The following is a 12,649-nucleotide window of genomic DNA, read 5'->3' on the forward strand; positions in this document are numbered from 1 at the left end:
TAGTTGATTTGTTTGATGAATCCATTCACATGCCACATGCCTGTCAATCAAATGTTTTTCATTCCGAAGCTGCAGAAACGTAGGGAGTGGAGAGAGAGATGAGATATTTTATCTCTTTTAACTCTTAGATCGTACCTACAGCACATGTTTAAGCCAGTATTCATGTTGGTATGGTACATTCCACTATATCAGTATTCCAGTAAATGAAGTATCTTATAAGTAAGGGATAATGCCCGACGAGAATTAAAGGGTAATTCCGGTGTAAAATGGATTTGGGATATGTTTTGTATGATAACGAGTTGAAATGTTCGTTTTGGAGCACAAAAAACGTATATAGACGCTTTCTTCAGTTGGCTGTTTATAGCCGATTCTATCAAAACACTATAAACTTAGAACGATGGGGGCACTGGTTAAGGTAAAAACTAAATCGCTATTTTAAACCACTTAAAAGGCTAAAAGTAGCCCGACACGTCTGTGGTAGTATAATAAGGGTCTTAACATATAAAACGAGGCATTGAGAACTTTGTAAGTGTACAGATTGTTTATTAAAAAGGAAATTTTATACACATAATACCATCAGTAGATCACCCGTCGACGCCATTTTGTTTTTAAGACTCGATAGGTAGATTGACGAACACATAGATTGTGACATCCGTCAGCAACACGCAAGCTCTGTGTTCGCCAATCTACTTAGTTGTTCACTCCTCCAGTAATTAGGACGGACCTACGACTTGGCAACGGGAGGTATTCTAGTCCGCTCCGCTATGAGCCAGAGAGCTAACGTTATGCATTGTACATATATATAATTCGAAATTCGTCTCAGCCTTTATACCACAGATAATGTAGGGTATATAGCATATAACCGCCTTGTCTGATTACAGTTTAATTCATTTTTAACAATTTACCATCTCTCGTTTTGAAGACGGAATCACCGCGCCATTCGTTGGCGCAATAGGAATCGCGACGGTCTGTACTTTCAACATAAAGTGTACATATTTATAATCTGAAATTTGCCCTAGCCTTTAACCACAGATACTATAGGGTCTATAGCATAACCACATTTTCTGATTACAGTTTAATGCATTTTTCACAATTTACCAGCTCTCGTTTTGAAGGCTGAACAGACAATTTGACTGGAACTACTTTGCAGGTGTCCGTATATCACGAGTTAATGCACACCCTGCAGCCGATCAGAATCGAGCATTCCCCCAGACCGTGGTATAAATGCTTTTAATCAGTGTTCCAAAGCAGTTTGTTCAACAGGAATCCTGCCTGTAAAACAGACATTGGAACTGGTTAGTTGCAGTCTATTTCACAACAAAAAATAGGTTCATAAGAATATAAATGGAATGACTAGAATAGAAAACATCCTAGTAAGCAATGAGTAATATGACACATTTAATATTTATACAGATACATTTATTATTTAAGTGACTGTCTTTTGTTGAACTTACCATTGGAAGGATTAGGCAGACATCATGTCCCCTCTTTTGTGTTGTTAATCATTCAACTTATTGAGCATCTGGGAGACAATGTTGGAGGATTAAAAAAGAGAAGAGACCCGGCATTGTCAATTTATTGAACATTAATACAATATGATTATCAAAATGCTTGACATTTGACAGACTTATTGTTGTACTTAAAAAACAGATCAGTGTTTACTAGAAATGTCTCATTTCACATGTTATTCACATTTGAAATGACAATTAAATCCAAATTGAATTGTGTGGTTGGGCCTTATATTCTATATTCTATTTATACAACATGAAATGCAAAGGGAGTTACTGTCAATTGAGTTATGACTTTCACTTAAAGTATTAAAAAAAGAAAAAGAAAAAAGTCAGCTTTGATCCTATTGTCTTGTGTCCTGTAATTGTATTATAGTATTAATACAATTCAACAGAACATGCCACTGTAAGGTCTTCTAGGATATAACAAACTACTTAAACTACTTAAATGACCATTATATGTCATCAGAAATGAGGGAAACTTCCTTAATCTAAAAACAGTAATACTATTTAGTATGTTACTATTTACTACTTGGTATAATATCTATATTAAGTATTTAGTGTGTGTGTGTGTGTGTGTGTGTGTGTGTGTGTGTGTGTGTGTGTGTTCTTCTCTGAATTTTCTGTTCTTGGTCTGGATGTTTTGTTTGTCCTATTGCTGTGGTTCTCTATTCTCAGAGTACCACGAGTTGACAGATATTAAAACAAATTGACAAACAAAAAAGAGCAGCCATGGAACAACCAAACAGATGGTATAAACTAGTTTGCACCGGACTCGCTGCCTGAGCGGCTCAGTCAGACCTCTTGGAGCCCAGAAGGATTTCAAGTCGGATGCCACATGAGCTGGTTTATAGTTTGGAAACAATAAATAACGTAATAAACATATTCATGAGCTGATCAACGGACCGCCTAGGACTCGCTGCTGCTGGTTAAATTAAAAATAGAACGATTGCACCGGTCTCGCACTATGATGTTGTGATTGGCTCATCTTGGGCTCTCTCCGTTCAGTGTCAGGATGAGGATGTCAAGACGATATGTTTTGGAGCGGCAGTTCAACCTGTGCTGGGGGGAATTAGTAAACCAGTTTGATGATGGGCTGAACCGATAATCCCAGACTGATCCCCTCAGACAGGCCGTCCTGCCATGTTGTTCTCCCACTGAGCACTTTAGGCCCATTCCTCCCTCTGCCCCTCAGGAATAACAGCCCTCCATCTTAGGAGCCAATCCCTGTTAAAGCCTTAGAATCATCCTGAAATTACTTTTGGTTTCACTCTGAATGTCAGGATTTCTTCAGTTTCGCCGGGTTTGCCTTGGATGCGTACATCATACACCTTTTAGATGGCAATTTGCATCTCAAAGGAAGTGATTTGTAACCCACAGAAGGCAGCTCACATTGCGTGCACCACAATCCACAAATATGATGTACTGTGCTTTGTAAAACGATATCCAAACTCTCTTCAGAATGGAATTTGACACACTCACCAGTCAATGCTGTAATATGAGGCTGTGTACAATAATACTCCTCTAGATGACAAACAACTCATTAATTACAATAATATATGTTATAATACTGTTTAATGCCTGAAGGTTTCTATCCTTTAATCCATTTTTACGAGTTTGGTTTGGTTACCAGATCAACATTGTGTATAATATTGTTTCTTATGCTTCTGATACCAAAATAACTTCTAGGCTTTTTTATTATTTAAAAATGCAATGTATCAACATCTTATTTAATGTTATATTTAATCCTATTTGGAAAGCCAGTGCTTTTATTGTGTGATTAGTGTTATCATTATTCCTCATAGTGTCAGTACATCCTGTACGGCTCTGTCAACACCACTGGTGATGAGCTGCATGGAAACCTCTTCACTGGGAGGAGGATGGACCGGTCAGACCAGTTGGCTGAGCACAGTAGCGCTGCTCGTTATGTAGGGAGGAAGTCTGTCCTCAGTGGAGCTCACTGGGTTCTTCTCCACTCTCACCTTTCCATTGGGAATGAGAGGGACTGGGAACAATGGTGCTACTAATGGGCGTTATCGGCGAGAGAGGGGGCGGGACTTGGGAGGGAGCGATATCCTGCTGGAGGGATGTCCGTCTGAGGGGGGAGGGACTTCTGCTGGAGGGATGTCCGTCTGAGGGGGGAGGGACTTCTGCTGGAGGGATGTCCGTCTCCGAGGGAGGGCGGGACTTCTGCTGGAGGGATGTCCGTCTCCGAGGGAGGGCGGGACTTCTGGTGGAGGGATGTCTGTCTGAGGGAGGGCGGGACTTCTCGTAGAGGGATGTCCGTCTGAGGGAGGGCGGGACTACTGATGGAGGGACATCCATCTGAGGGAGGGACTACTGGTTGATTTGGTTTAATGCAACAATGTCCTAATTTGAGTGTAAAGACTCACATTATCGTTTCATCCTTCTTCTTAACAAGTCTTACCCGACTGTTTCATCTTCACTGCTCTGTGCAGCCTTCCTCATCGTTTCAGTTCATCCCAGTCACGTCCGTCCTCCTGATCTGTTCCTGCAGGAGCACACCAGTCTTCCTCAGAGGCACCGCGGGGATGAAGAGCCCCACTCTGTGATCGGAAGCGACCGCTAATCCCGGGGATATATGTTCACGACCTCGATGCCGTAGAGACGCAGACAGAGGGAAACCCAAGATGGAGAAAAAGAAGCCGTGTCCACGTCTTCTGGACTACCTGGTGGTGGTGGGGGCCAGGTAAGGACTATTTTATCTTCATCGTCTTCTGGACTACCTGGTGGTGGGGGAGGCCAGGTGAGGTCTTATGGGCTGCCTTGCATTTTATACATCATGGTTTGAGGCGCCTCTGGGAATTAGTGAGAACAAATTCCTTTTCCCAAGGTAATCTTCTGTGTTCCTATAGTTGGATAACCCAGTTAAACCCTATGGCAGCCGTAATGTAATTCAGTGGGGAACTCACACTGCTACTACTGTGTTATGTGAGGCCCATTCTAATGAGACGGACCAACCGCAGTATTTAGTCCGTTCTGTGGTTCAGTATTTAGTCCCTTCTGTGGTTCAGTATTTAGTCCCTTCTGTGATTCAGTATTTAGTCCCTTCTGTGGTTCAGTATTTAGTCCGTTCTGTGGTTCAGTATTTAGTCCGTTCTGTGGTTCAGTATTTAGTCCGTTCTGTGGTTCAGTATTTAGTCCGTTCTGTGGTTCAGTATTTAGTCCGTTCTGTGGTTCAGTATTTAGTCCGTTCTGTGGTTCAGTATTTAGTCCGTTCTGTGGTTCAGTATTTAGTCCGTTCTGTGGTTCAGTATTTAGTCCGTTCTGTGGTTCAGTATTTAGTCCGTTCTGTGGTTCAGTATTTAGTCCGTTCTGTGGTTCAGTATTTAGTCCGTTCTGTGGTTCAGTATTTAGTCCGTTCTGTGGTTCAGTATTTAGTCCGTTCTGTGGTTCAGTATTTAGTCCGTTCTGTGGTTCAGTATTTAGTCCGTTCTGTGGTTCAGTATTTAGTCCGTTCTGTGGTTCAGTATTTAGTCCGTTCTGTGGTTCAGTATTTAGTCCGTTCTGTGGTTCAGTATTTAGTCCGTTCTGTGGTTCAGTATTTAGTCCGTTCTGTGGTTCAGTATTTAGTCCGTTCTGTGGTTCAGTATTTAGTCCGTTCTGTGGTTCAGTATTTAGTCCGTTCTGTGGTTCAGTATTTAGTCCGTTCTGTGGTTCAGTATTTAGTCCGTTCTGTGGTTCAGTATTTAGTCCGTTCTGTGGTTCAGTATTTAGTCCGTTCTGTGGTTCAGTATTTAGTCCGTTCTGTGGTTCAGTATTTAGTCCGTTCTGTGGTTCAGTATTTAGTCCCTTCTGTGGTTCAGTATTTAGTCCGTTCTGTGGTTCAGTATTTAGTCCGTTCTGTGGTTCAGTATTTAGTCCGTTCTGTGGTTCAGTATTTAGTCCCTTCTGTGGTTCAGTATTTAGTCCGTTCTGTGGTTCAGTATTTAGTCCGTTCTGTGGTTCAGTATTTAGTCCGTTCTGTGGTTCAGTATTTAGTCCGTTCTGTGGTTCAGTATTTAGTCCGTTCTGTGGTTCAGTATTTAGTCCGTTCTGTGGTTCAGTATTTAGTCCGTTCTGTGGTTCAGTATTTAGTCCGTTCTGTGGTTCAGTATTTAGTCCGTTCTGTGGTTCAGTATTTAGTCCGTTCTGTGGTTCAGTATTTAGTCTGTTCTGTGCTACAGAACAGCATTCAGAGGAACGTGTTCCTCCATATGTTTTTCTGCAGTACAGTTCTGTGGTACAGTACATCATGTTGAACTGGGACAACATGTTGAACCTCATAGTCTCCCCCCCCACCCCAGGCAGCCCAGCAGCGACAGCGTGGCCCAGACCCCCCAGCTCCTGCGCCGCTACCCCCTGGAGGACCACCCTGACTTCCCGCTGCCCCCCGACGTGGTGTTCTTCTGCCAGCCCGAGGGCTGCCTGAGCATCCGGCAGCGCCGCGTCAGCCTGCGCGACGACGCCTCCTTCGTCTTCACGCTCACCGACAAGGATTCGGGCATCACACGCTACGGCATGTGCGTCAACTTCTACCGCTCCTTCCAGCGCGCCGGCGCCGGCGGCGGCCACCACCGTAACCGCGGCGACAAGGGCGGCCCCACGGAGGCGGAGGCCGCGGAGACGGCCAGCGATGGCTCGGACGGCGGCGGCGCGGCGCGCCCGCCCGGCCACGCCCCGCGGGGGGGGCGGGCGGCGCCCGGTGCGGAGGCGGAGCCCCCCGGCGGGGAGCCCGGCGCCGGGCGCTCCCCGCGGCGGCGGGCGGCGGCGGCGGCGGCGCGGGCGGCGGAGCGCAGCCGGAACAGCACCCTGACCTCGCTGTGCGTGCTCAGCCACCACCCCTTCTTCTCCACCTTCAGGGAGTGCCTCTACACCCTGAAGAGGCTGGTGGACCGCTGCAGCCAGAGGCCCCCCCTGCAGGCCGGGGCCCCCCAGAGGTGAGGCTGGGGTGACAGGGTGAGGTGGGGGGGTGACAGGGTGAGGTGGGGGGTGACAGGGTGAGGTGGGGGGGTGACAGGGTGAGGTGGGGTTGTGACAGGGTGAGGTGGGGTTGTGACAGGGTGAGGTGGGGGGGTGACAGGGTGAGGTGGGGTTGTGACAGGGTGAGGTGGGGTTGTGACAGGGTGAGGTGGGGTTGTGACAGGGTGAGGTGGGGTTGTGACAGGGTGAGGTGGGGGTTGTGACAGGGTGAGGTGGGGGTTGTGACAGGGTGAAGTGGGGGTTGTGACAGGGTGAGGTGGGGTTGTGACAGGGTGAGGTGGGGTTGTGACAGGGTGAGGTGGGGTTGTGACAGGGTGAAGTGGGGGTTGTGACAGGGTGAGGTGGGGTTGTGACAGGGTGAGGTGGGGTTGTGACAGGGTGAGGTGGGGGTTGTGACAGGGTGAGGTGGGGGTTGTGACAGGGTGAAGTGGGGGTTGTGACAGGGTGAGGTGGGGTTGTGACAGGGTGAGGTGGGGTTGTGACAGGGTGAGGTGGGGTTGTGACAGGGTGAGGTGGGGTTGTGACGTTGTGACAGGGTGAGGTGGGGCTTGTGACAGGGTGAGGTGGGGTTGTGACAGGGTGAGGTGGGGTTGTGACAGGGTGAAGTGGGGGTTGTGACAGGGTGAGGTGGGGTTGTGACAGGGTGAGGTGGGGTTGTGACAGGGTGAGGTGGGGTTGTGACAGGGTGAGGTGGGGTTGTGACGTTGTGACAGGGTGAGGTGGGGCTTGTGACAGGGTGAGGTGGGGTTGTGACAGGGTGAGGTGGGGTTGTGACAGGGTGAAGTGGGGGTTGTGACAGGGTGAGGTGGGGTTGTGACAGGGTGAGGGGGGGGTTGTGACAGGGTGAGGTGGGGTTGTGACAGGGTGAAGTGGGGGTTGTGACAGGGTGAGGTGGGGTTGTGACAGGGTGAGGTGGGGTTGTGACAGGGTGAGGTGGTGTTGTGACAGGGTGAGGTGGGGTGTGACAGGGTCAGGTGGGGTTGTGACAGGGTGAGGTGGGGTTGTGACAGGGTGAGGTGGGGTTGTGACAGGGTGAGGTGGGGTTGTGACAGGGTGAGGCTGATCCTCCCGTCGCTCCCCTTGAGTCAACACCGTTAGAGGGAAGGTCAACAAGGCACCGTGGTCCACACATTGTAGTCTGGCTGTTAGCAGCTCGGTCGGCTCAGAGGAACACAGTGAATGAATGGACTGAACTGACCTGAGAGGCCGATGGATTTGATCAAACCTCCGTTCCCGGTGCTTAAAGCCCACCGAGAGGACCCCCATAATAAGAAGTCAATAAGGGGTTTCTGTTGTCTGTCACGTTGAAGTCGAAGGCACACAGTTGTGTGTTGATAGTTAAGTCAACAATGAGACGTCTGTGTTGTGGAAGGAAGTGGTGCGTAAACAATGTGCATGTGACCGTGCATGTGACCGATGTGCACGCCCAGGGACTGCAGAGCTAGATGACTGAGCTGCCTGCGGGGCCCTCTGAAGTCTTTATCTGGTGGTCTCAACACTCTGCCGTCCTAATGCCGGTCACACCGTCCATAGCAGTACCAGCAGTGGCACACACCTAGATAGTTAATGCACAATTACGTTAAACATAGGCTAGTGTTAGTATTAAACAATTGAAATTGCGATATCAATACTACACTATTATCCAAGATGTGTGGAAACACACGTTTATGTGGTTGATGCATTAGAAAACAGCCTTAATGTAAGACGACATGTAACAACGTAACAATAGACAACACATTAAGAGAGAGAGAGAGGGTGGAAGATGGAGGAGGAGGATTTGTCAGATGTTGTAGCTGGTCCTGAAGAGATGGGATTTAAGTTGACTTTTGAACGAAAGGACATACTGGGGAGCTTCATGTCTCGTGACTCTTATGGAGATGGTAGCTCCAGCCGACTCTGCTGGGTGGAGATGGTAGCTCCAGGAGACTGCTGGGTGGAGATGGAGATGGTAGCTCCAGGAGACTCCAGAGGAGGGAGTAGAGTCTTCCCTCACTGCCCGGTCTATTCGTAGCCTCAAACCTCTCCTATCCCAGAGGGAGCCTGGTTGAGCTTCTGCCCTCTCAGTGTAGCGGTAGAGTGTGCATCATAACACAAGCCTCTCCAGACGACCTTGGAGAAGGACAGCTGAGCTCAAGGTCAAGAGCAGCCGTTTGTTTTCCCTGAATCGTTCCCGGGACGAGCACGGCAGCGTGCTCTCAGAGGGGAGGCGGGGCTTATGCTGACGCTGCTGACAGATTGAGGTCCGGCTTGCCTTTAGGGACGTCTGCGCGGGGGGGGCAATAGCTAATGATTCATCTTCTTCTGCTCCAACCACACCAGCACGGTCGGGGGGGGAAGGAGGAGGGGGGGAGGGAGAGAGGGGGGAGGGAGTGAGAGGGGGGGGAGGGAGAGAAGGGGGGGGAGGGAGAGAGGGGGGGGAGAGGGAGAGAGGGGGGAGGGAGAGAAGGGGGGGGAGGGAGAGAGGGGGGGAGGGAGAGAGAGAGGGGGGAGGGAGAGAAGGGGGGGAGGGAGAGAGGGGGGGAGGGAGTGAGAGAGGGGGGAGGGAGAGGGGGGGGAGAGAAGGGGGGGAGGGAGAGAAGGGGGGGAGGGAGAGGGGGAGGGAGAGAAGGGGGGGAGGGAGGGGAGTCAACTCTTGCAGATGAGACTGCGAAAAAGATTCATAAATACCAAACAAACTACAGAATAGAATATAGAAATAGCATTACAGACAATGGGAACATACCAAAATGCAGAGATATTTTGCTTATATCGCCTTACAAACGGTATCTGCGATTCTGTTTTATCCAAATCCTTGGTATGTCCGTAGTGTATTGATTGATTCCATCTGAATTTGATATTTGTGAGTTGGGTCGTTTATTTTAACCACCCCCCCCTAACAACACAGAGGAGCTGTTCGGGTCTCCAATTGTTTGGCGGTCCGTGTGGCCTTCTCCCCTCCCTGGAAATATCTTTGATACACACTGTGTGTGTGTGTGTGTGTGTGTGTGTGTGTGTGTGTGTGTGTGTGTGTGTGTGTGTGTGTGTGTGTGTGTGTGTGTGTGTGTGTGTGTGTGTGTGTGTGTGTGTGTGTGTGTGTGTTCTCCTCTGCTGGCTTCTCGTTCCTCTCCTCTCTCCATCTCGGTTCTCTTTCTTTCTTTCCAGTGAATAAATCCTATTTTTGGGGAGATTAATGTAGCTCTATTAAATTAGCAGTCATTTAATGATGTTAACAATTGTTTTGGTACTCATTTGTTTGTATTGTCGTTTGTTTCCAATGGTCTAGATTTAATTACACTTCATAAGCTTAAGCCAATCAAACATCCTCATGGTTTCATGTTTGCTCAGTATATTGGGTAAATGTTCGCCTTGTTGGCAAACAAACAGCTGGTTGGTTTCAGTTGGTTTAGAAGAAGAAGGTAAAAAGTAAACAAACATTGATCCAGTTTTCCAGGTAGATTCGGTTTATAGACTGTGTGTGATGGTTTCTGGATCCTCAAAGCAGTTTATTGACAGTGAGCGATTGCGTCACACCTGCAGTGTTTGCTCGGTCTTAGTTAAACCATCAGCGCTCATGCCGTGGTTTGTACGGTCTGTCTGGGCTGATGTGGACAGCAGCAAACAAACTGGGTCGCTCAGGGTGGGGCCGCCCCAGGTGACAGCGGGACCCGACCTGGCGACAGGAAACAGCCCATAAAAGGCTGGCCCCCGGCGCCATATAACCGCGGCGGACTTGAACCGACGTGTTTAATATGACACACAGGGGTCACAGCGTCTCCCCCACCATGCCTGCTGAGGGTACTGACGCTCTGCCCCCCCCAGGGACACCATGTGGCGTGTGTTCACCGGGGCTCTGTCGGTGGAGGAGCGCGGCAGCCAGCTGCTGGCCGACCTCCGGGAGATTGAGTCCTGGGTGTACCGGCTGCTGCGCTCGCCCGTCCCCGTGGCGGGGCAGCGCCGCGTGGACGTGGAGGTACTGCCCCAGGAGATGAAGAGGCCGCTCACCTTCGCCCTGCCCGACAACTCCCGCTTCTGCATGGTGGACTTCCCCCTGCACCTCCCCCTGGAGCTGCTGGGGGTAGACGCCTGCCTGCAGGTTCTCAGCTGCATCCTGCTGGAGCACAAGGTGAGCTCTGCTGTCTGTCTGTCTGTGTCTGTGTCTGTCTGTCTGTCTCTCTCTCTCTGTCTCTCTGTCTGTCTGTCTCTCTCTCTCTCTCTCTCTCTCTCTCTCTCTCAGTGTCTGTCTCTCTCGGTGTCAGTCTCTCTCACTCACTCACTCACTCACTCACTCACTCACTCACTCACTCACTCAGACACACACACACACCGTTCCTCTGTGAGGGTCCAGTTCAAAAAGGGGAAACATCAACCGGCGCATGAAATGAGATGACGCATGAAATGAGATAAGGCTAAGCAACAGGCCGAACAAAGGGAGTTGTTCGTTATCTTAATGTATCTAAACGCCCAGAACACCCGCGCATTAATAGGAGTTAGTGAGGTGGAACATTGGCTCTTTGTTTCTGTATTGTAACCGCGGCCCTGCTGTCCCTCCATTACACTAACAGTCTGTCTCTGTTATAGAGTCTGTCTCTGTTATAGAGTCTGTCTCTGTTATAGAGTCTGTCTCTGTCTCTGTATAGAGTCTGTCTCTGTTATAGAGTCTGTCTCTGTTATAGAGTCTGTCTCTGTATAGAGTCTGTCTCTGTTATAGAGTCTGTCTCTGTTATAGAGTCTGTCTCTGTTATAGAGTCTGTCTCTGTTATAGAGTCTGTCTCTGTATAGAGTCTGTCTCTGTTATAGAGTCTGTCTCTGTTATAGAGTCTGTCTCTGTTATAGAGTCTGTCTCTGTCTCTGTTTAGAGTCTGTCTCTGTCTCTGTTTAGAGTCTGTCTCTGTATAGAGTCTGTCTCTGTATAGAGTCTGTCTCTGTTATAGAGTCTGTCTCTGTTTAGAGTCTGTCTCTGTTATAGAGTCTGTCTCTGTTATAGAGTCTGTCTCTGTCTCTGTTTAGAGTCTGTCTCTGTATAGAGTCTGTCTCTGTATAGAGTCTGTCTCTGTATAGAGTCTGTCTCTGTTATAGAGTCTGTCTCTGTTATAGAGTCTGTCTCTGTATAGAGTCTGTCTCTGTTATAGAGTCTGTCTCTGTTATAGAGTCTGTCTCTGTTATAGAGTCTGTCTCTGTTATAGAGTCTGTCTCTGTATAGAGTCTGTCTCTGTTATAGAGTCTGTCTCTGTTATAGAGTCTGTCTCTGTTATAGAGTCTGTCTCTGTCTCTGTTTAGAGTCTGTCTCTGTATAGAGTCTGTCTCTGTATAGAGTCTGTCTCTGTATAGAGTCTGTCTCTGTTATAGAGTCTGTCTCTGTTTAGAGTCTGTCTCTGTTATAGAGTCTGTCTCTGTTATAGAGTCTGTCTCTGTCTCTGTTTAGAGTCTGTCTCTGTATAGAGTCTGTCTCTGTATAGAGTCTGTCTCTGTATAGAGTCTGTCTCTGTATAGAGTCTGTCTCTGTTATAGAGTCTGTCTCTGTTTAGAGTCTGTCTCTGTTATAGAGTCTGTCTCTGTCTCTGTTATAGAGTCTGTCTCTGTATAGAGTCTGTCTCTGTTTAGAGTCTGTCTCTGTTATAGAGTCTGTCTCTGTATAGAGTCTGTCTCTGTATAGAGTCTGTCTCTGTATAGAGTCTGTCTCTGTATAGAGTCTGTCTCTGTTATAGAGTCTGTCTCTGTTATAGAGTCTGTCTCTGTATAGAGTCTGTCTCTGTTATAGAGTCTGTCTCTGTTATAGAGTCTGTCTCTGTATAGAGTCTGTCTCTGTATAGAGTCTGTCTCTGTTATAGAGTCTGTCTCTGTTATAGAGTCAGTCTCTGTTATAGAGTCTGTCTCTGTTATAGAGTCTGTCTCTGTATAGAGTCTGTCTCTGTATAGAGTCTGTCTCTGTTATAGAGTCTGTCTCTGTTATTGAGTCTGTCTCTGTATAGAGTCTGTCTCTGTTATAGAGTCTGTCTATGTTATAGAGTCTGTCTCTGTCTCTGTTATAGAGTCTGTCTCTGTTTAGAGTCTGTCTCTGTTATAGAGTCTGTCTCTGTATAGAGTCTGTCTCTGTTATAGAGTCTGTCTCTGTTATAGAGTCTGTCTCTGTCTCTGTTATAGAGTCTGTCTCTGTATAGAGTCTGTCTCTGTATAGAGTC

General features: G+C 48.0%; 1 protein-coding gene across 8 annotated transcripts in view; it reads left to right on the plus strand.

Annotated features, from left to right (window-relative positions):
- Nucleotides 1–12,649, plus strand: part of madd (MAP-kinase activating death domain) — a 54,794-nt gene that overhangs the window by 3,456 nt on the left and 38,689 nt on the right. For all 8 annotated transcript variants that reach the window (XR_013811879.1, XM_079736764.1, XM_079736770.1 and 5 more), the window contains exons 2-4: nt 4,027–4,218; nt 5,816–6,448; nt 10,290–10,593. Coding sequence is in view for 7 of the 8 variants with exons in the window: in XM_079736764.1 (XP_079592890.1) it covers nt 4,160–4,218; nt 5,816–6,448; nt 10,290–10,593 (996 nt within the window). In the remaining variant the exon portion in view is untranslated. The remainder of the gene's footprint in view (nt 1–4,026; nt 4,219–5,815; nt 6,449–10,289; nt 10,594–12,649) is intronic.

This window comes from Pollachius pollachius, assembly GCF_949987615.1.
Source record: "Pollachius pollachius genome assembly, chromosome: 5".
NCBI lineage: Eukaryota > Metazoa > Chordata > Actinopteri > Gadiformes > Gadidae > Pollachius > Pollachius pollachius.